At 39.1% G+C, this 24,464-nt stretch overlaps 1 protein-coding gene across 50 annotated transcripts in view; it reads right to left on the reverse strand.

The window, feature by feature from the left end:
• The window catches only part of Ank2 (ankyrin 2), a 582,948-nt gene that overhangs the window by 53,979 nt on the left and 504,505 nt on the right, over nucleotides 1–24,464 (reverse strand). For 18 of the 50 annotated variants that reach the window (XM_036190288.1, XM_036190294.1, XM_036190287.1 and 15 more), the window contains 5 exons: nucleotides 15,260–15,332; nucleotides 7,241–7,385; nucleotides 4,985–4,996; nucleotides 1,032–1,134; nucleotides 214–317 (listed from right to left, as the gene is read on the reverse strand). In XM_036190288.1, the coding sequence (XP_036046181.1) occupies nucleotides 214–317; nucleotides 1,032–1,134; nucleotides 4,985–4,996; nucleotides 7,241–7,385; nucleotides 15,260–15,332 (437 nt within the window). Of the gene's footprint in view, nucleotides 1–213; nucleotides 318–1,031; nucleotides 1,135–4,984; nucleotides 4,997–7,240; nucleotides 7,386–13,742; nucleotides 13,797–15,259; nucleotides 15,333–24,464 lie in introns of all 50 variants that reach the window. The other 32 variants (XM_036190304.1, XM_036190301.1, XM_036190311.1 and 29 more) reach the window with 4 other exon arrangements.

Raw genomic sequence — 24,464 nt, forward strand, 5'->3', positions numbered from 1 at the left:
TTTAACACTAGTTGTCTACGCTGAATTCAACCCCGTTTTGCTGTCTCACTGGTGCAGCTGGAACCACGGTGGAAAAAGCAATGTTATTCACAAGTTGAAACAAAGGTCACCTCCTGGGTAAGCTAACCATCCACTGAAGCCACTGGACAAAGCTGTGACTTTCCTCATCTCTTTTTACCTCTTGATCTGGATACATAATATTGATTCACTCACCCTGAATGAATAGGACTGGAAGAAAGAGCCACGTTGTCTAAGTTCTCGGTGCCCCAGCTCAGACGATAAGAATTCCTTTCTGCCTCCTTGGCTAGAGCCGACACCTACATACAAAGGACGTCAGATTTAATGCAAAACATGGCTTCAAAGTGCAAGTCTAATACAATGGAGTCCGGAAGAGCACAAAACAAGAGGTGCTATGGCAGACAATTTTGATTTAAAGACATAAGATCAGATGATTTCTTCTAGTGCATTCCCTTCTGAATTATAGTATGCTAGCAGAGCACTTTGAAGAGAGCCGCTATTTGTCTATTTCCCTATATCCAATCCATCAAGAGCAAGAAAGTTACACCTAAAATGAAAAGATTCCTAAATAAACTTTAAGCCTTTTCTTGTAGCTACTTTAAACACTGCAAACAAAATGTATTTTATGAGGTACCATTCATCATATAAACAAGTCCTGCTTCATTTTTTTTCTCATAATGAAGATAGTATTTACACAACACAAATTTTTACATAAAATTTCCATAGAGGAACTCAGGATGGCTAAAGAAAGAAGCAGTGTACTGTTTCAGGGGGAAAAATGCTCAGTGGGGAAAAAAATCTAGTAAAAATTTGTCACATTGTAGGACACCCTCAAATCTCTTACCCTAATTTGTTGTTGTTGTTGTTGCTAAGAATGAATTTTGTTTTTAGTCATTCTCTCTGTCTCGATCTCTAGACCCCCAGCCCCAACCGGTTCCATCGAGATATTTGTGGTATTAGGACATTTGAAAAAGTTGTTCAGAAAGCAAACATGAAGGCAGAAAGTCAAGTACCTGGTGGCTGGGAATCACAACCGTGTCGTCAATCATGGCACTGTCCCTCAGGTACGATGCATGGCTCAGAGTGTGAGACCTGTCGGAACTGAAGGATCGGAGGCTGGTAGGTTGGCAGGAGGTCATGATCATAAACCAACAGCGGTGGAGGGTTGGGAAGATGAAATAAGCCGAGCAGGAGAGTGAAAAAAGCGTGCTATTAGCTAACAGTGCAACTTCCAGGGGACACAGGTCTCAGAGTGGCCCTACCTCTCTGCCCAACAGCTAAAACACATCCTCAGACTGGGCTTAACATTGAATGGCAGGGCACCAGGGAATCCACAAGTTAAATTTGATACTCCTAATCTGATTCGTTTTCTTTCCAGAAATGTTTGAAAGCAGTGACCGTCATTTATTTGCCAGTAGGAGAAATTTATACAGGCAATAATTCTTAAATCTGTGTTAAATAACCTCCCTGCAGCCTTGGGAAAATATTTGGTGGAAAGCAGACAGAGCTCAGAGAGCAAAAGCAAAACAAAAAGTCAGGTTTCAGGGATTTTTTTCCCCCTCCTTTATTTTCCATTCTCTTTCCCTGCCTCTTTCTCTTCCTCTCCACATTGTGAATGGCTGTCAGTGTCCTCCCCTGGAAGGTACAGAGTGAAATGAACTGTGGCCAGATGTGCGCTTCCTGTGGAAGTAGAGTTCCTCTTGTTTATCTCTGGAGAGTCCAACAATGCTGTTATTTCAGAGGAGAGCAGTGTCCCCTTTGCATGCCCTGGGTGTAGTGCAGGAAGCCCTAAAGAGTGCTAGTTGCCATGGGGATGAGAGGCGAGAGCAGGAGGAACTCAGCACCAGCCCAAAGCAGACACAGGCTAACACAAGGACAAATCGCCAAAAGACACTGCCCAAAAGTGATGTTGGGCTTCAAAATGGAATTAGGGACTTGCTATTCAATGCTTTAGATTTTTGGTGAATCTGAATTTTATTATTCAGAATTATAGATGCAAATGCAATGGACAAAAATTGTCCTTTGCATAATTCTTTTATTCTAATCAATCTGTACAATCAAATGACATTATAATGGTGTTTTCCTGAGACAGGGTCTTACTGTGTCACCCCGGCTATTGTGGAACTCACTATGCAGCCCAGACTGGCTTTGAACACTTGATCGCCCTGTATGAGTCTCCCAAGTGCTGAAATTACAGGACTGAGCTACAGTGCTTAGCTTATAGATTGATATTTTAAATAGTGTATCATATATAGATTTTATACATAGCTCAGGAATTAACACTTTGCATTCAAACTCAGCCAAAAACCACAAATGGGTAAAATAAAGGATAAGCAAGCTTTCATAAAATTGTAGAAGCGAACTTTCATTTACTTTCACCTAGTAGATATTGGTCAATGAAGCACTGTAGAATTATGGACTGAATGGAAAACTAACAAGAAAGTAATTAAGTGGAAAATTAACATGTGGATTAATAGAAACAGTTTAATGTTGCAAATGCATCAAATTTTGCAAGCCATGTGCTCTGATACATGTGAAGTGTCAATGATAAGCAGCTATTTGGAGACATTAACACATGAAGGATTATTTATAATAACATTTTCCCATGTTTTGTCAGTAGCAGGTTTTTAGAGCCTCATATTTTAGAGAGCAAATGATATGACAAAAAGAAATTGAAATAAACTCTTTCCTACATACACCTATATGTTTATAATGAGATGAAATAAAAGTATAATTTAAGCTCAGCTGTCTCCACACAGGGCACAGGCAGCCTGGATGCCTGGGCAATTAATCAGCCGGGGTTTGAGCTCGAGCAAGAGGCAGTGACTGAAATTACAGCTGACTTTGTAGCTATGGAATTGGTCTTGCTGAGATCTTGAATTTAGGCTGAGATAGAAATTCAATCATCAGGATAATAATCTTTTAATTTAGCAAAAGTGTATTTCCACTGGTGGGAGGACATGTTGCCCTTCCTTTCTTTAAACCAGAGAGATAGCAGTGATACACTGGAGTGTGTTTGGTACCCAGCAGTACATCAGTATGCTTAAATTCTGTTTTATGTTGTTTGGACTTTGGCCAAAGGCAGAGGGCCAACCTCATGAAATGATGGAGTCTGTGGGCTCAATCGTCTTCTCTTCCCATCAAGTGACTTCTACTGGACCCAGATTTATTTGTTACGTAATCTCTAGCCATGGTTTTATAATCTAAATATTTAGACTATAACTTCGCCTAATAACAATGGTAGTTGTATGTAAATAATACCACAAAAGACATGAATCAGGTAAGAACACTTGATTCAAAAGGCCAGCCCATGTGTTAGATAAAACTGACCTTTTGATACACCCTCAGTAGAGAAGAAACACTGGCTTGAAATGAAAATTTATACTGATGGGAATAAACAGTGGTCACTGAAGGCATTCCATATAAAAACCTGTGACAAAGCTATCAGGATTGTATTGTACCTAAACTTTGACAGAAGGCACTGGTTCTTAGTGACCACTCGAGTGACAATGATTGGCAGGTCTCTCTGGCCCTAAGTGTAACATTCATGCCCCAGTTAGCACCAGTAATGAAGGGGAGTTTGTGACTGCCATGTTCCTGATTCCTGGGTCTGTCTCTCAACTGGTTTGATCTAGAAGAGGTAGAGAGAGATTCTGGTGGTTTTATTAATTTTTTTCTTGCCTAAACACCTAACAAGGAATAAAGAAACTTTAGCCACAAAAAGTGTTTACAAAAGAGAAGCACAGACATGAGGATATGTAGACAGTGAGTAGGGGAGGTGAGAGGGGCAAGGTCACTCTCTGAGGGGACATTCCTTTGAGGATCTGTGAATCTTTCCCTGGTGCCTGCCTTCTAAAATGCTGACTGGATAGTGAATCAGGTTTTATGTTTCCTGACTATTCTTTTCTTCCCTGGTGTTATCATAAAAATCTGTTTAAATGAAGTAAATATGGCTAGGATATTCTAACAGCAGAGATGTGATTCTCTCTGATAAAATAATAAGAACAATAAATTTGTGGGATAATTTGAGTCACTGGATCATAAACTGCCAACATTTGGTGGGAAACAAACTTTTACAGAAAAGTTATAATATTTTACAACAGGATTACCATTAAAAAGAAATTACTTTGGGAGTGGGGACTCCTTCAGTTCATACACCGAGAATAATATATCCAAATAAATTGATATTTTATTGGTTCAGTTGGGGGACCAGCAGCTATAGACACAAGAAAAGGCTCAATTCACAATTCATTTCATGGATAAGTCAGTTGTGTGAAAATGGGAAAGTGTGAATTGAGTCCTTCCTTGTATCTGTAGCTACTAGCTTTGTAAACTATAAATTTATTAGACACACAACTTATGGAGTTTGAATCCCTATTGAGCAGGTAAATATACAAAATGTTTAGTGTGTTGAAGAAGCTTCTATTGTTTTTCTGTTACTTGGAGTTTTCTGTTTGAATTTGGTCAGTATTTTTAAGTTGTAAGCAATAATAATAATAATAAATGGGTTAAAATCCAACTGACTGTGATTTGACTGTGTTTTTGCTCAATGTGCACTAAATTGTATGTTTTCCTCCTTCTGTGTCTATGCTTATTTGGGGCCCCAGAATGTTTTCTTCATCTTCTCCGAGTGTATATAGACAGGCTGCTTAGTTTGTTTGGGGGAAGTCATCCCTGTGTTGTCAGCCACAAGGTGGCACTGTAGGAGTTAGAGTCAGGCCTGGTTCCGACCACAAGGTCATTCCAGTAACAGACCATCTCTTCTAACTTCCGCAGTTACTGAATTTAGCAAAAGGGGGTGGAATCCATAATTCTAGAACGTAAGCAGCTCTTGCCAACACACACACACACACACACACACACACACACACACACACACACACACACACAGAGAGAGAGTGAGCAGTGAGCAGGGAAATGCGGATGTGCATAGGAAGGCCATGGTTTCATGCCATGTCATACCTACCTGGGAATTGTACTATTGAAAGCATACCAAATAAAGAAATAATGAAAAAGGAGAATGGTTACCCAGAAAGTGGTGTGCCAAATTGCTCAAGCAAAACTGAAATAGTAATTAATAAAACATGAAAATGAGATGCTGCTCATACTCCATTTGGGGCTTGTGTGTACATGTGGTGGTCCAGAGATGTAGGTGGGAACCTAGGGACAGAGTGTGAAATGTTTGTTTCCTGCCTCCCTTTCCATGTTCGGGTAGATGTCAAACCATCCATCCCCTTACTCTGTAGCAAGTACACTGTAATTCTCAAATCTGAGCTTGGAACAAGGAAGCATGACTGAATCAGGTATTTTTTAAAAAATAAGTAGTAACTGATGAAAATGAATTGTTCTTTGGTCGAGTGTAAGCAAGTGTAGAATATTGAGAATTCACACAAAGCTATAGAGAATTTCTTATGTTGAAGCATAGTCTTTTAAGAATCTCGGATTATTAATCCTAATCTGTCAGTGGACGAGAATTTCATTTGTGGAACACAGGTTCAGCCACACCCGCACCCCCACCGCCACCAAGGGCCCCTCCTTCCTTACCCTGGCCCTAAGGAACACTGTCTCTGTAAGCTATCAATACCAAGAAGTCACTCTCCTTCCCCTTTAATTGCCCCATAAAATTCACCATCAAATCTCACTACCCAAGTTTCAAAATTGTCACTGCTGACATCTTTCCACAACTGGCCCTGAGTTAGAATTTCCTAGTGTCATAGCCACTCAGGAAATAGCATGTTGCAGCTGGGTGGTCTAGCCAGTGGCCACTCTCCACTAGAATGATCCTCAGTGTACCAGAGGAGGGATTCTTATAAAATACAGGTGTGGCTCCCTCCCTCCACAGCCCAGCTCTAGCCCACAATGGTGCCACCACTAACATAAGCCTTTGCTGTCCCCACAGTTAAGGCGTCACTATCCCCTGCCTTTCCCAGAATCCCTGTTCAGCATTCTACCCATCTTTGGGCTCCTGTCTGTCAGGAAGCTTGAGCCTCCGTGTGCAGAGGCACTCTGAGCTCTTCTGCCCTGGCCTTCCAGGGTCTCTCTGAGGCTATGAATTTAGTGGACATACTTTAATCAGGCTGGTACCTGCAGGACTTAACACAATGCCCACCTCAAGAATGAACTTACCACAGTAAAAAAAAGAAAGGGAAAAGTATGAGAAAAACAACAAGAGGGGAGAAATGAGGTGGGATCCTGGTGCTGAAGGGAAAAACCCCCAAATGGGTTGTCATTATAGATTATCAATGTAGAAATTCATAGTGTAGCTGACAAAGGAGTCAGCTTTGTACTATGAGTATGTGAGTGGCTATTGATGGGTAGACATGACAGTAATGGATAGGCCTATGAGTGACCCAGGCTAGCAGCCATACTTCTGAAGAAGTATCCACAATAATCTTATTCATCTTGCTGTCGAGATTAACAAGTACTAAGTGTATTAGTTAGTAATAGCCAACATCACATTGAATCTCACAGTTCAGAAGGTTAGAAAGGTATCTCAGATTTGCCTATAAAGTCGGGTTCTTATGGGCTCAGATCACCTTATGAGATCATGTCTTCTTTTTCTTTTTCTTTTTTTTTTTTAATGAAAACATAAATTCCAGGAAAGTTTCCCTTTGCACTTCTTTTATATTATTCTACATATTTTGTTCACACAGAAATTACAGCACCAATAGTTTAGTTAGAATTAGAAGTATGTGGAGATGCTAAGCACATCTGCCTTAGAATTTCCTTGATTAAATACATTGCTTCGAAAGGCAGGGACTCCTGCTTATCTTTGATCTGCTTCATAGTAGTTGAAAGATTGTGCTATATGATTTGGTGTCTCCAGACTATTTCCCTGTCCTTCAAAATGGACACTACTTAAAGTATTAGAGAAATGAATAAAATAACATGCTAACTGACAAACACAGTGAGCTGCCCATTAAAGGTTCAATAACCGTGTCTACATTTTTTATCACCATAAAAAAAGTAAGTGGTCAACCAGGCATAGTGGTTCATGCCTATTCTGCATGCCTAGTACTCAGGAAGCTAGGATAGAAGAGTCAGGAGTTTGAGGCTCATCTGAGAAAGTACCATGCCATTCTGGGCTACCCAGTACGTAAGACCTTATCTCTAAAAACCAAAAGCAAAGGAGAAAAGTGTGTGTGTGTGGGGGGGGGGGGCGGTGTTTAAAAATGTGTCATGCGCACTTCTGTCCAACATTCAATGTACATGTGATGAATACCTGTCAGATCTCCCTCCCTCCAGGCTGTACCGAAGGTAGTTCATGCCATCCAGGAACTGACTGCTGGGCAGGGAGTCATCGCCGAGTTCTTTGAGATCTTCTGGCCTAAGGTATTCTCCTCCGTCCCCGGTCATGGTGTCATCTCCTTCATCAGGGGACAGTGAGGGAAGTTACTTGTTGAATTTAGTACCAGCAACAAAATATGCCCACAGTTATGAAGTACGTTCACATGACAGCTTGGACGACAGCAAAACACTGCCGGGCAGAGAAACACGGAGTCCATGCATATGTCTACAAAGGGCTGAAGCAAAAAGCAAGAGAATTTGATCCATTTCCCTAAAATGCACCAAGAAAAAAAATAATTCTCTGAGTTGTAATCCTTGGAATACCTTTCAATGGGCTTTATTCCTTGTATATGTCAGCACAGTGACTAGTTTAGCTTAAAGATTAGCCCTGTGTGTAGACTACTAGAATTCTTGAAGTATCTTCAATAATTCTGTGCATAATCCAATATTAATAGTTTCTTCGTGCCATTGGCAATATGCTAAGAAATGTCTATTGTTCTATAATAAATGAGGGATTTTAAATTTATTTCTTTATTGTGCATGTGTTGTTGGTGTGAGTTGGTGTGTGATGTTTGTTTGTGTGTCTGTGTATCTATGTGCATGTGTGTGTTTGTTTCTGTGAGTGTGTGTGCACACCTCTGTTTTTGTGTACATATTCACATATGAAGGAGGTCAGAGGAATATGGTCCCTCCTTCCACTGTGTGGGAACTGGGATTAACTCAGTTTGTCAGGCTTAGTAGCAAACAACTTCTCTGCTCAATCATATTGATGGTTGTAAATATGATAATAATATTTTATAAGACTGAATATACACAATAGCAAAAGCGTACTAATGTAGAAATAAATTCTAAGAACAGGACTACCAAAATCTAGGCATGCTCTGAGAGAATTTTATTAACATTGGGAGGACAGTCTGTGACCTGTTTTCATGTGTGAAAAGGTGATAGGAATGTTAAATGCAAGATCTATCACATGACAAAAGCTGTATCTTCTATATCCCTTGAGTGAGAAGCCCAACATCACCTAAAACTCAAAAGTTAGCTTGTATGCTTACACCTCTTCCCTAACCTCACCCCAAGTATCTAATACAACTGAACTTGGCTTAAGTCCCTACTACCACCCAAATTAGGGCACCCTGGGTCAGTTAGTTCTCAGATGCCAACCTGTTTCTCCTGTTTCCAGTTCTGATCCCAATCACCCAGCACCCAAGATGGTCACAGGGAACAAAGTTAACTCAAAATAAGTTTCTATTACTTGTGCCTTCAAATTTCTCAATACTTCTTAATAAAACAGGGGCCACAGTATAGATTTTCATATTTAACCTCTTTCTTGTCATGTCTTGGTTGAGGGAAGAAGGTTCATAAAGTGGGAAGGAAAAGGTCAGAAGGGAAGACAGAGTCTAGCTGGAGAATTCCAGTCTAAAAGAGCAAGGCACTAGGGTACACAGCTGGATCTCACAGAACCTGGGAATGAACACATTCCTAACCTTCCTCTCTTAGAATTATGGAATTGTATTGCAATAGAGATAAGGCCATCTGGATAGTATATTTAAAATAAAATATATCCTTTTAAAAACTCTGGTAATGAGCCAAGGCACCATTTGAAACCCTCTGATCATATTGAGTTCCTGAGACAATGACTGTCCTCAATATTCTCCCCAATTCTCTGTCTTCTGATGTTTTTGTGAGGACGGTGTCTGCCTCCAGCAGCTCCTATGCTCAGTTTATTAAAAGAAAGGCTTCAGAGTTTTGGAGATATCTGTGGTAAGCCTTAGGAATAGATCATAATATCATGATTATGACCAAAAGAATTCAAGACCCTAGTGATAGTGACTCTGTTTACAATCTCATCTGATACTGTTAACATTAATAGGAGGGCCAAATTTTCTTGATACTGTTTACAAACAATTTCTCTCCAAGTTAAATTTAGACATAAAAATACTATGTTAAGTATTAACTATCACCACTGAGTGGTGGAAATTATGTACCAGAAGTAGAGAAGTTTAATGCTTATCTTCCTCCATTTCTAGAGGCTTATGCCTCCCTTCTTGAAAACCTGGTTTAGACACTTATCTATAATCACCCTCCTCTGCCATCAACCCCATGAAGGACCCTCCCTCACCACAGTAAAGCACTAACCTTTCTTTAGCCAAGGTTAGCCCTTTTCTACATCATGCTTGGTCTCCTCTGTCTTTTCTAATAAACTAATTAAACAGACCCTTGCTATTGTTAATTGATTTTAGTACTTAAACAGTGACCAAGAGGTGACTTCTTTGAAAAAACCATCTTCTATGATACTCCAAGAGAAATCTCTTCAGGCCTTTTTCCTATTACTTTGAGTCCTTTCTTCTCAGGCTCCCTTGTCTGAAATGCTATTCTCACATGCCCTCTGCTACATCCCATTTACCACACATTATTATAAATTCAAGGATCTCATAAACTACATATAATGGATCCATACACCTGAATCCATCTCAGATCCTTGTCAACCTCCACATCCATATTTCAACCTCCTCTAAGAATTTTGCACCTGAGTTTTCTATAAGCCCCTCACATTTAGCATGTGAGAAAATAGAATACATCTTATCTACTTCAGCCCCTATCAACATGCTTCTCTGCAAACTCTCTCTACAAGCCAGTAGTACAGCTGTTTCCATACTTTTAATCAGAGAGATGAAGACCTTTTAAAATATTTATTTATTTGTTTGTTTGTTTGTTTAATGGGTATAAATGTTTAGTCTTCATGCGTGCATATGTACATGTGACACTGCTGGATCCACTGAAACTGTGTTTATGGATGTTTGTGAGCCACCATGTGGGTACTGGGAATCAAACCTAGGTCCTCTGTAAATGGTTAAAGGCTTTAATTGCTGAGCCATTGCTCCGGCTCCAGAAGGTCTATTCTACATAACTTACAGAACAACTGTATACTGACATACTTTCTATTATTAACATAGCTGGTATAGAAAGGCCAAACACAACTATTTTCCTACAACATATAACAAACTTAGTGTGAGTTTCCTTGTTGTTTCCTGTACTTGGAACAATGTCTTCCTAAATTACAAATTATTCATTTAATAAAATAATGACTCTCAGATTAATGAGTTCACTTTTTTTGTTGTATTCTCCAGATTTTTCAGACACGTTTGGGGCAGTTCCTTCCCACTAATTATAAGGGATTAGCATGCTTTAGTTTTGTTCTTTATTGTTGTTGGGGTTTTTTGTTTGGTTTGTTTTTTGTTCCTCCCTCCCACCCTCCTCCTGAGACAGGTAACAGCCCTGGCTGTCCTGGAATTTTCTTTGTAGACCAGGTTGGCCTTGAACTCTCAGAGATTCACCTGCCTCTGCCTCCAAAGTGTTGGGATTAAAGGCATACACCACCACCACCAGGCTCATACTGCAGTTTGTTTTTTTTTTTAAGTAAGGTTGATTTTGATTATCTGGCAGCTACAAAATTCCACAGAGGGTGCCTGGTGTATCAGCCATGCCAGGAACACAGATATCAAAACATGGAGATAAATTAAGGTTAGATGGTGCAGGTTACCTATCTTGCTAACCTCTGTGATACTCGGATAAAGAGACTCTCTGAAGTGTCATTGAGCCCCTGCCCTTGCCCTTGCTGCTGAAATACGGGAAGAGCTGAAATGGGAAGGAGGATAAGTACTCACGAAAGGAAGCCTGTAAAAGATGAAACTGGTTTCCCCGTTTTTTTTCTCAACCCTCTACTGTTCTGAAGCTCTCTTGTCTGCTAGATCATGTGGATCCAGGGAACTTGTGGAGAAGTCTACAGGAGCTGCTCACTAACTGATGGGTGAATCTCAAGGGCAAGCCCTTTGCACTTGCCATCATACTCAGGATATTCTTGCTCTACCCCCAGATACTTGACTTCTTCCAGTTCCCCATACAACATCCACTTTCTGCGGACCACTCCTGGATTAATATTTATAAACACAGATTTCTTTAACAATCAGTTGAAATCTTTATGATATTCTAATTCTCTAGAATCAGATAAGAATTCAGATGCTTCACAACTAACCTCATAGCTGTTGCGCAACAGAGTGACTGAATTATTTTCCCACTCATTGGCACTCTGCTGCACTTTTCCTACATTGAGACCCCTACACTGATCTTTCTCTACTCCTTAAAACCCGGGCCACCCTCTAATTCATCTCTCACTTCTTGACAAATAGATCAGATTATGTGGGTGGCCCCAGCTCTAGATCTCACTAAACAGATATGAAAACAGATGGTATTGTGCCTCCACATTCAGCTCTTCATGCATTACTTTTTATATATGCTTGTTGAAGGCAGGCCCTGTGTTCACCTTGGATCCCCCATGATGGAAACTATATCATATTCATCAGCTGTGGTTTGGATTCACAGGAGGATAATGCCAACTGCTTTACCACATATCAAGTTAGTTGGAGGAGACATCTAAACTCATAAATGCCCTTAGATGTTTGTACATTGTTACCACCAGTAGATGCTATAGAGAATGGTGATTAGCTAACACCTTCTAAATATATGTGGCTGCACTGTATCCATGGAGATGAGAGCAGGTTCCATGAAAACACTTAATGGCACAAAATGTTAAGGAGTTAGAAGTGCAGGTCAACTAATGTTATACTGACTCTTTGCATAAAAAGTGACTTTGTACAACTCAAATATTCATATAAAATTTATTATACTTGAATTTCCTGCTGGCAATAAAATGCTGTTACATGCTTGGTTATTTCTAAAAATAAAACATTTCTCTTCTCACAGATGTTCTTGTTCACTAATCAATATTCCTCCCAAATCAAGAGTTTTTATCATTAACAAATGTCACCGTTTAACAGTTTTAATTTTAAAAATTATATATCTACATCTCATTTTATATATTGGGCAGATATGAGAGTCTTACAAATGAAGTTTCTAGAAATTCCACAGTAAATACTTTAATTGCATTAAGCAATAAGTCCCTGCACCTATTATTTTTCAAACAGTGATCTATTTTGAAATCAAATATATCTAATTTATATACACTGGGTTTTCATGTAATAAGCTTGTTATGAAGTGATATCACATCATCTCTGGAAACTGCATATCACATATAATGTTTTATGTTATTCATTTTCTCCCTAAAGGCCAAGTTTACACTGAGTGGCTTTTAAAAATATTTATTTTGTGTGTGTGTGTGTGTGTGTGTGTGTGTGTGTGTGTGTGTGTGTGTAGGAGTGTGAGGGATATATAGTTGTCCAAGGAGACCAGAAGAAGGCCTAAGATGCACTGGAGCTGGAGTTACAGGTGGTTGAGCTGCTGGACCTGAGCACTAGGAGCACTTGGGTCCTTTGTTAAGAGAGCAAGTGCATTACACACTGGACAGTCTCCTCACCGCAAGCCCTCCCCTCCCTGAATGGAATTTAGAGATCATTCTTAATCATAATGACTTGACTTACCTCTACTCTTGACTGTCTTTTAAATAACAATCACATTATGACTCCTAATTATATATTTGTTTTTAAAAGAGGTTCCCACTGCATTCCTAAGGCTGGCTTTTTTTTTTTTTTTTTTTTTTTAAAGACAGATTCTCTCTACATAGCACAGCCCTGGCTATCCTGGAACTCACTACATAGACCAGGCTGGCCTCAAACTCACAGAGAATTACATGCCTCTGCCACCTGAGTACTGGGACTAAAGGGTGTGCCACCATACCCAGCCCAGGCTGACTTTAATGTCTGCAGTCAAGTTATCATCCAGCCTATGCCTCCTGAGCAACCATAACCACGGGTACACGCTATACCTGGTGTCTAATTTAATATATTTTTTGTCTCATCTAAGAAAAGTAATGTGAGGATTCACCTCAAGTCATCTTAGTTGAAAGTATAGATAGTAACTAATATGCAATGCTAACTTTATTATTAAGTTACCAAGGAATTACTTTTCCTCAAAAATCTCTATCCTAGCCGGGCGGTGGTGGTACATGCCTTTTATCCCAGTACTTGGGAGGCAGAGCCATGGGGATCTCTATGAGTTCAAGGTCAGCTTGGTCTACAGATCAAGATCCAGGACAGGCACCAAAACTATACAGAAAAACCCTGTCTCGAAAAAACAAACAAACAAACAAACAAAAAAACCTCTACCCTAAAAAAATAAAGATACTCCTCTGGGAAAACAGTCTTATAATGTGCCTCAGATAAGGTAATTTTGTTTAGTTGATCTTCATAATATTTGCTCAATTATTACCAGAATAAGCAAATCACAGCCTTAAATTTACAAGTTAATCCAATGCACACATCAAATGCACACATGCACAATTCTATCCACATTATACAAGCTGTTTCAAAACAAACATTAGTATAAAGCACAAAGACTTGAGAATTAACAAGTTGCTTCTATATAGTTAAGAAAACTTAAAAGCAAAGAAAAGCAATCGCTCTGAGTCCCTCGAATGGTACCTGAATCACTAAGCGTCTCCCCATCAATAAAGCGGTCACCAAACTGCTTAAGAGCTGCATGACATATGAATGAAAATGAGCAAGAAAATCCCACTGAAACGTGAGTTGTGTATACAGACGCTTGAACTCAGCTGGTAGATACTAGAACACAGCTCAGACTTTAATAAATACGCAGAATGACAGCCTTTGGCAGTACTTTTAAAATTACTCATCGTAATACATTCATCCAACATTTGTCCACTCTTGTCATAATTCTTATGCAAACTGATACAGCCCAGCGCCAAATGCCAATAACAAAACAAACCGGTTCCAAATAAGACTGAAGAATGTAAAGCTTGGCCTTGAGGTTTCGTGTCAAAAAACCTAAGAACATATTTAATATTTTCTATGGAGTCTATTGCAATCAAGCCTAGTACCGCCTTTGTGGCAATGATTTTACAAAGGTATGCATGAATTTTCCATGGACACATACATGGCAATAGGCTTTTAAATCTCATACGCTGGTTTTGCTATTGAAGCTTGCATACTCTATGTGGTAATTCTGTGATCTTGGGGTAGTAGACTTTTTTTTAATTCAGAAGAAACAATACAGGGAAATAAAAAAATATGGAATGAAGAAAAGTCACTGGGGAGGTTAAAAAAAAAAAAAAAAAAAAGAACCTCTCTGTGTTAAACATGGCTTCTCACCTCTACCCTAGCACACGTTTAAGAAAAACAGTCTTTATCGTGACTTTGAAATGCACTGTCGAGATCAGCAGTTCTTAACCCTTGGGTTGCAACTCCTTTGGCAATCATTTATCAGATATCCTGCACATCACATATTGACATTATGATTCATAACAGTAGCAAAATTATAGTTATGAAATAGCAATGAAATAATTTTATGGTTGAGGATCACCACAACATGAGGCACTATATTAAAGGGTCACAGATTTAGGAAGGTTGAGGACCACTAGTCTAGATAATTTTTATCAACTCTAAAGCCATCATGAAAGTACAGATCTTTCCTGGCATTACAAACGACTTACTCATGTTGGGACTGTACTATTTTGTGCTGAGGTCCTTTGATGCCTTTTCTAAGGATCTTTTCTTTTGGGTTTCATATATATTCTGTACATTTGTACTAATCAGACAGCAGAGGCTTCTTAATATATCACTAATGAAGAACTCTTTAAAGTCTGTCAAGGCATTTGAATATGAAATGTTTTGGTATAATTAGTACATGTGTTAGTAATGACTATCTGACAGCTCATTCAGGACATGGATAATTTGAAGTTTCTTTCTCTTTCCCCAGTCTTACTAGTTATCAGAGATTAAAGATAATAATGGGGAAAAGTAGGTAGACCAAACTTGCCTACTTCTTCACTGGCAAGAATAAATAGTAGACTACGGTTGGTGACTGGGTTTTAACTATTAGGAGGATGTCATCAGAACTACCACCTTTATCTGTAAGGACACTTTAGTTTCCTAATGTAGAAACTTGACAACTGTCACCACAGACCACAGGGAAGACTTACCCTCTTCATCAGAAACATCAAGGACCTCCGTCATCGTCTCAGGAACATTCAGCTTGTGTTTTTCTGTGATAGTCTGGAAAGACAAAAGCATTAGTTACAAAGTTAAAAATAAAATCAAACAAAACAGGAACAGAGTCACAGAGGTGCCACACTCTACAGCAGCAGCAAGCTATCAGACCCCAAACACCTCATTTTATCCACATGAGTGTTTTGGAAACCTACTCTCTTTTGTGATAACTCCTTTGTCCATTCTGAAGACAAATGCCCAATAACTCCAGGAATTTGGACAAGAGAAGATTCATTACTGCTAGTTCCCATGTGAAAAAGAAGCCTTTAGCAACAGTGCTAGTAATTAGTCATATTGAAAAAGCAAACTAATGTCTTCAAGATGTCTCTAAAACGAACTAAGTGATGTTTCCAGAAAAACTTTACAATGAAGTAATAAACATACACTGTATTAAAAGCAAAGCCCTTAGAAAGATGCTGTAAACAATGTAGGCCACATACACTATATGTGACATGTGTTGTCAGGCGTTAGAGGGCCAGCAGTAGAGAATTAGTCATCTTTATAGTATTCACAGTCTACAGTTATGGTTTATTGCTTATTGGCCTTCTACGGTGCTCCCCAGAGTGGCCAAATCCAATGATTTCATTCCTGTTGCAGAATAAAACGTTGAGAGGCCAGGCTCATCTGGCTGCATGGCTTCCAGTTCTAGACTCAGCTGCAAGGCCTCAGCAAGTCCTTCAACCTAGCTATGCCTCAGTTTCCTTGTCGAAAAACTGCAGACTAGTGTTTCATAAAATTGTGATGAATACTAATACAGTAGCTATGAGAACAGTCCTTGGAATAGGGTAGGACTCAATAAGCATCAGCTGGAATAAGAGACGATTGTAATTAAAAATTACCTTCATTTTAGGAGTGAAGGGCCTCCGAACTTTTTGTCACATGTGTGGCATGGAACAACATGATGATTATACCCCATAGTGATTTTCAAAATGAAAAAAGTCAGGCACAGAGAGACAGATATCATATGAATTCACTAATCTGAGAAATTGTTTAAAAGTCCAAATCATAGAAACAGACAGTAAAATCATGGTTACTAGTGGCTGACTCCAGGCAAGGGAGTGGGGTGGGGGCTGGTTTTCAAAGACTACAAAATATCAGTCAAATGGGGAAGAAGTGCAAGAAAGGCATGGCACCAATACCACAGTGTATTGTACACTTGAAATTTTCTCTTCTCCATTATTTTTCTGAGACAGTGGCATGTGCCCCAAGCCGGCCTCAAACTCAAACTCACAAATTTACTATGTGCAAGGACATCCCTGTATTTCCAGCCCTTCTAGCTTCACCTCCCAAGTGCCTGGATTCCAGGCATGCACCAGCATGGCTTGTTTAAGAGGTATTGGGGATTGAGCCCAGGACCCTGTGCATGCTAGGAAAGCCTCATATTAACTGAGCTACATAGTTCCTGAATACTTGAAATTTTCTAGAATTCAGATATTCTCATCACAACCACGCACAAATGATAAGTGTATGAAGTGGTGGTGGGCTAATTGGTTTATCTAGCTGTTTTTACAATGTATATGCATCTCAAATCATTACATTGCCCATTATAAATATGTACCATGTTATCAGTTTAAAAATGAAAGATATGGATAAAAAGGAAACCTCACAGCTTTAAATATTACCTCAAGCCCATCAAACCTCAAATTTATAACTCTAATTCCTGTATTTAAAGTGCTTTTAGTGTGCCAGTTGGCCATTATGAGAATATTAAAAGACTAAACTCTTGACATAAGAGGCAAACCCTCGACGGGTGGTGGTGGCACACGCCTTTAATCCCAGCACTCGGGAGGCAGAGGCAGGTGGATCTCTGTGAGTTCAAGACCAGCCTGGTCTCCAAAGCGAGTTCCAGGAAAGGCGCAAAGCTACACAGAGAAACCCTGTCTCAAAAACCAAAAAAAAAAAAAAAAAAAGTAAACCCTCAACTGAAACACCAAAGGACAAGTAGTAGGTTGTCTAGACTTCTGAGCTTTGCTTTACAGGTAAGAAAAACTTGTTTCAGTTAGTACAATGGCTGTCACAGGCTCTTTCCCAAAGCAGAAGAGACCTCCCACAGATTGTCGGGAGCTCTAGATTTGTGCTCAGAGCAACGAGACTGATTCAGTCACAACATGGTAATGCACAAGCCTCTAACCAACTGCTTTTTAGTGGAATTGCTTTCTTTGTTTCCAGAACAAAATTCAATAAAATGTCTCAGAAGACCTATTGTGAGGCAGCAAACATGGCCGGGTATGAAGGCTTCACATCCAGGTCCCTGCTAACCCCATGCTGGATGGTTTGTTTCACTGTCACATGGGTCCTGCCTCTTATACTATGGAGATTTTCTAGACATTCCTTTTTTATCAAGCACTTCTGCTTGGACTATCAGATGTGATTTCCACAGAGAAATGCTTCCTGATGTTCCAACAATAACTCTATTTATTTAACTCTGTTACATACATTAAACACAAAACCATGGATGGCTCATCTATTTATCTACCTCCCACAGAGGAGTGGGAGCCATTTCAGAGGTAGGGTGTTGCCATAGAGCCTGAAGCAGAGTGGGTACCTCTCACACACATACACTAAAAATTTGATGCTGTAAAATTATGTTAACATACACTTAAAATTCACCAAGTGACAAAATAGATGTTCTTTTGAGTGGAATCTTTGTTTAAAGACAAGGCAGAAAGTAAAAGTCTAGAGAATGTTGTGGTGTGTAAATGATGGCACAATTGAAGCGCACGTTAATAAACCCAACTTGCCTACATGTCCCTGGAGATGTTTATGGAAGACCACAGGTTTTGATTCAATGGAAGCAAACTAAAGCTGCAAGAGAGAGATCTCACAGAGACTAGAGGGCAGATAAACATTTGTGAAAGGGACATATTTAAAGGACTTTTATAATATACTACTTCATTATTATTTCAGTATTTCAAATTTGAGTTATAAATTTAGCTCAGTTAAATTATAATCTATATATCGTAGAATTCAATTCTAGCAGTACATTAGAAGTACTAGAAGTATTTTTAAGATGTTGATACTCTGATCTGAAAATATGGCTCAGATGGTAAAATGCCTGCTGTATAAACATGAGGATCTAAGTTCAGATCCCTGGCCCCCATGTAAAACCCAGGTACAAGTGCTCATACTTGTCACACCAGAGCTGGGAAAACAGGGAGATCCCTGGAGGTCACTGGCCAGTCAGACTAGCTAAACCAATGAGCTCCAGGTTCAATGAGGTCCTGCCTGAAAACCTAAGACAGACAGTGATGGAGGAAGACACTAGATATGTGGACTTCTGGCCTTTAAATGTACACACACACACACACACACACACACACACACACACTGCTATTGTGTTCCCCAAAATATTGTGCACCCTAATAAACTTATCTGGGGTCAGAGACAGAATAGCCACAATATTAAACATAGAGAATAGGCAGTGGTAGCACACACCTTTAATCCTAGCATTCCAGAGGCAGAAATCTGTCTTTTCAAGGATACAGCCAAGCATGGTGACTCACACCGTTAATCCCAGAAAGTGATGTCAGAAAGCAGAAAGATATATAAGGCTTGAGGACCAGAAACTAGCAGCATTTGGCTGGTTAAGCTTTTAGGCTTTGGAGCAGCACAGTTCAGCTGAGATTCATTTGGATGAGGACTCAGAGGCTTCCAGTCTGAGGAAACAGGATCAGCTGAGGAACTGGCAAGGTGAGGAAGCTGTGGCTTATTCTGCTTCTCTGATCTTCCAGCGTTCACCCTAATAACTGGCCTCAGGTTTGTTTTTATTAATAAGACCTTGTTAAGATTCCCACTACACAAATACACAAATGCACCTGCATACATATGGGCACACATCCGTGTGAATAGGTAGCGCACGGGCAGGGGCGCACACACACACACACACACACACACACACACACACACACACACGCACAAACACTACTGCTTGAGTCTCAACACAGAATAAAAATAAATCTGCATCCTGGAGCTAAGGTCCAGCTATGAGTATTTTTTTAAAAATTCACATTTAGTTTGAGGCCGGCATGGTCTATATAGTGAGTTCCAGGACAGCCAGAGCTATACAGTGAGACCTAGTCCCTAGGGAAAAAGTTCCATTTTATTATATCATACAACTCAATTTGGGGCTCATTTTTTTAGCCTTAGGGAGACCGCCATACTATAGCATATCCTGTTACACTGTTCTGAAACATTTTAAATAAGTATCTAAAGGTAAATAAAATGATTTAATAATGTGACTATGTCTGTTGTAGTAGACAAACCAGGAAGTCCACTTCATATGAGAAAGTTCTAGAGTAGTTGCTTTTCCTGTCCACTCTTTCTACAGGAAGATGTGTCTCCACTTGCAAGTACATAACTGTGTGGCAGCCTGTTGTCCATTCTTAGATGCTGGTAGTGTGAGCATACTTTCTTTGTACTTGCAAGGATGAATAGCCAGGCTGCTTTGTTTGGGATTAAATGCTGTTATATGAGAAAATGTATATAGCAGGATAAACAGCAGCACACAATGATCATTTTGTTCACAGATGCCTCCCTGAATAATACTCAGAATGCCCTCAATGTACAATGCAATATGGAGCATGTATTTGAATTTGATGTTTGCCCAATCTTCATAGGGCATCAGTAAATGTTTGTTGAATGAATAACAAACAAATCTTCCTACTCATGAGGGATGTAATTAGATACAATATACAATTTTCTTTTAAAATGAAATATCCTTAAGATATTTAGTTACTGAAACATAGTTTTTTTTTAACAACTGCATTTGAACAATATATGGAAAACAAAGCTATAATTCAATGCTTATGTACTTCTCTTTCTGCTGTAGAATCTAAGATGTCATGGTCAAGAACCAAAACTACTTTAAAAGTTAAATAAAGAGCACAAGATTAATGAGATATAATTAAGTCAGATGATGAGTTATTCATCATGATATAGGAAAGCATATAAACTAAATATAAGCTTTATGTTTTATAAATAGTGGATAATATCTGGTTTTCCCTGTGGGGGGGGACTTCAAGCTTAACTGACCCCACATAGTCAACACCCCCACCCAGAGCCAATCACTCCCTTTATTCATACCCTTCCCAAACCAACACAGCACTGCCAATGACTTTGACCATCATGTTACCTTTCAACACCCTCACCCATTAGCTGTTATCAGGACACTTGCAGGCTCCACTTGTTTTGTTAATGTCAATCATGTTTGTCAACAGAACTTTTGTAACTAGATAAAATAATAATTGTATAATTGCTTTTGTTTTTCCCATAGACAAAGGTGAGTACTCTGAGAAGTTCCAACAAAGATGTGTCCCCCCAAATAACTGCTCTCCAATTAGGTGTGGGTGAGATAATTACAAACAATTTGAAAAATTATATCAGAAAAATTTAAGGGTCCTGTACTCTGTATGTTTCTTTAAGAAAAAGAATAAGTGTTATATAAACTTTTGAAGAGGATTTCTTCATTTATAATGTGTATAAATGTTTGCCTTCAGGTATTTACATTACACGCATGCCTGGAGCCTATGTAGGCAAGAAGCGGGTTTCAGATCCACTGGAACTGGGGCTATAGGCAGTTGTGAACTGCCATGTGGGAAGTAATCTCTTCAGCCCCACTAAGCGTTATTTAGATATTATAGAGCACATATACACACTGTGATTATTGACAGTGTTTATGCAAAGATGACAATTTAGCCATCTGATCACAGAACTATATTCACAGAAGAAAATGGTAGCCAGACATTGTCAAAAGACATTATCTGTATTCATTGTATTTTCATTTTGATGATTGATTCCTTTAATAGACATGGTATCAAATCAAATTTAGGACTTAGATTTTACATTTTCTTCATTTTTTTTTAAAAAAAAAAACCCTTCCTAATGAGTAAAGGATAATATATCTAATATGATTTATTTGTGGTAATTTTGGATAATGTATTAAGTAATTTATGTTCTTCTTAGCAATGATTATTTGCCATATAATACATCACTTTAAAATTACACCACTAATAAAAAATTAGCTGATGAAGGCAGACTGACATGTAGGGGAATGAGTCATTTTTCATAGTTTTTCCAATCTTAATAGACTAGGGCTGTTGGCTATTGCTGTTGGGAATATGCCCCCAGCTCTCTGATGGCCATTCTGGCAAACACACAGGGACTTCATCCTAAGACAATGCTGAGCTGTCTGGCCTCCCCTGCGGCAACTCTCAGTGTAAATTTAGAAAAGCCAAGGTTAGGGAAACAAGCCACGATTCCACAGGGTCTGGGCAATGGCAACCACACCAGCCTCTCCCTTACAATCCACTGCCTCGATCTGCTCTCTCACAATGCCTTCATTCATTCTTTGGGGTAGAGAACTTGGAAAAGAAGTTTCTATTCTTCAAGAGACCTCACAAGGCTGTACAAGTGGCATACCCTAAAAATGCAACAGATGGGAAATGAGCCCATCATTTGTGCAGCAATAACTCAATGGCAGCGTTTAATGGTAGACCTCATCCTGTGAAACATTATTCCCTTTGCCTCAGTAAAAAATGCTTTGCACTGCATGCTATCACCAAAGTGATGCTTTTTATTTGTTTGTTTTGGTTTAGGTTAATCAGTAAACTTTAGGACATGCCCACTGAAATCAATAAAGTATACTTCTTGTGTGGTATTTTTTAGTTGAAAATGAGGCAGGAATAGTTCTTTCACAAAATTCTGGTTAAGCCACTTTTCAGCAAAACCGAGATTAATTACAATGGAATGGTTAGGAAAGTGGGCTTTGTGATCCAGCATCCTAAACTGAATTCCAGATGTGTCCTCCAAAGCTAGCACATTACTAATCTTACATATTAATTATTTGTGATATCACAAATAGCACCCTATGGAGAAAAGAAAATATGGAGGAAAAAAAATGACTGAATATAATTTCCCAAAGGGAAGTGTACTATACAAAGATTTCCACACTAGAAGAGAATGCATCCATACTTTTGAGCTCCAAATTCCATGTCTCAAAACAAACTCACAATTCTATCAGGAGCCAATTAGGAAAGCCAGAAAAAAAAGACAAAGCAGAATCGAAACATGTAGCCACTGAGATAGAGAGATGGCCTAGTAGTTAAGAGCGTTGGCTGCTCTTCCAGAGGATCTGGGTCCAATTCCCAGCACCCATATAATGTCCAACAACTGTCTATAACTCCAGTTCCAGGGGATCTGATGCCCTCTGTGGACACCTGGCAAAGACATACATGCAAGCAAAATACAAATAAAACAACAACAACCTATGACATCACTAACACTACCCCTCTAGATAGAGGGGATTTTAGGGGATGGTGGTTTATTTAATGTAAATGACATACTGTAGCTGAAATCTGGCATTCTATGTGTTATTTATGGTTTATTAGATTTTTCACCTAGAGATTTGAATTCTAAATGGGTGAGTTTTTCCAAATAATCCTCAAATTATTTAAAATGAACATATAAATAATAATATAGTAGTGAATAAAATATGATAAAATATGAATAATTAAAAAGCAAAATCTCATAAAATGTTCTAAAAATAAGTGCCTTGTATTAGAGCTAACCAACAGAGAAAAGACCTTCCATTCCCTCCCTGTATATCTGGTTTCTGACAAGCCATCTGCCAGCTTACTTAGAGACAGTAAATAGGAATTTCTAAAAATCAGCGTGCGTGTGTGTGCGTGCATGTGCATGTGTGTGTGTGTGTGTGTGTGTGTGTGTGTGTGTTTCACTGGTGTGAATGCAGAGCAAACATGCCAAGGTGCATGTCAGAAGGAGAGAGGACAACCTAGGATTGTCACCCCTAACTTTCCACCTTGTTTTGAGATAGCATCTCACTGTTGGCTGCTGTGAAGTCCACACTAGCTGGCCCTGCAGCTTCTGGGAATTCTCCTGCCTCTACCTCCTATCTTGCCACACGAGGACAACTACAGATGTGCATTACCATTATGTGGTTCTGGGGGTCCAAACTTAGATTCTCATACTGGCAAGGCAAGTGTGTTAGCCACTGAGCCATTTTCCAGCCTAGTAAATGGAACATTTAGAAACAAATGAAGGAATGCTAGTTGCTTCTGTTTTAAAATACACCTTTGTGTTTAAAATCACTTGTTCTAATTCATATTTATGCACTAGAAATCTTAGAAAGGAGATGTGTAAGTTTCACAATGTATGTACAGAAATAAAGGAAGGAAGGAAGGAAGGAAGGAAGGAAGGAAGGAAGGAAGGAAGGAAGGAGGAAGGAAAGAGAGAGAGAGAAAGAAAGAAAGAAAGAAAGAAAGAAAGAAAGAAAGGAAAGAAAGAAAGAAAGGAAGAAAGAAAGAAAGAAAGAAGGAAAGAAAGAAAGAAAGAAAGAAAGAAAGAAAGAAAGAAAGAAAGAAAGAAAGAAGAATGTAGTTTCTTCTGGTCACAGCTCTCTTCTCCCCTCCCTCTACACATGTGCAGAGGAGCTGTTTGAACCACTGATGTTCTTCAGCATGTAGCACAGAGGACCCATACATCTTTCCTCCAGTAAAGAAGAAATGTTACTTAGCAAAAATGAATGAAAGAAAGTAGGGCCAGGAGAGGAAAAGAGCCATAAGCTTGCCATCTAGTGGCAATTCAATAAAAATCACAGACCCATGATTCCTAGTGTGGACCAAGTTAAAAGTTAACAAAAACTAGGACTCCAACAGCACACATGCTCAGCCAACCTTGTCACTAAAGCCTTTGTGAGGTCATGCTGTTCTAAGGTGACTTAACTTGGGGGGTCTTCATATGAAGACGGTCCTGTTATGAAAAACCATTATTTTTTTTAAAAGCAACTAAGATTCAGCCATACAGAAAGACTTTAAATATTCTCATCACAAGGAGATGAAGGTTTGAGGGGATAGACACATTTATCTTCATTTGAGTATCACACAATGGAAACACATACCATAGTATCGCAAGTCATCACAGAAGGATGGGCATTTTTCACGAATTGATTTAACATGTTTAAGTAGAATATAATTTTTTAAGAAAGGCCTTGGCCTTATATAATGACAGGTAAATAGGGTGATAAACACTGACAAGACTTTTTCTCACATATAATTGATCAAATCTATACTGTATCTCTTTGAAACTACTGTGTGAGCTGGCTAAAGGAGATGGGTCTGCTGG

Source organism: Onychomys torridus, chromosome 6 (assembly GCF_903995425.1).
Source record: "Onychomys torridus chromosome 6, mOncTor1.1, whole genome shotgun sequence".
In the NCBI taxonomy this organism is placed as follows: Eukaryota; Metazoa; Chordata; class Mammalia; order Rodentia; family Cricetidae; genus Onychomys; species Onychomys torridus.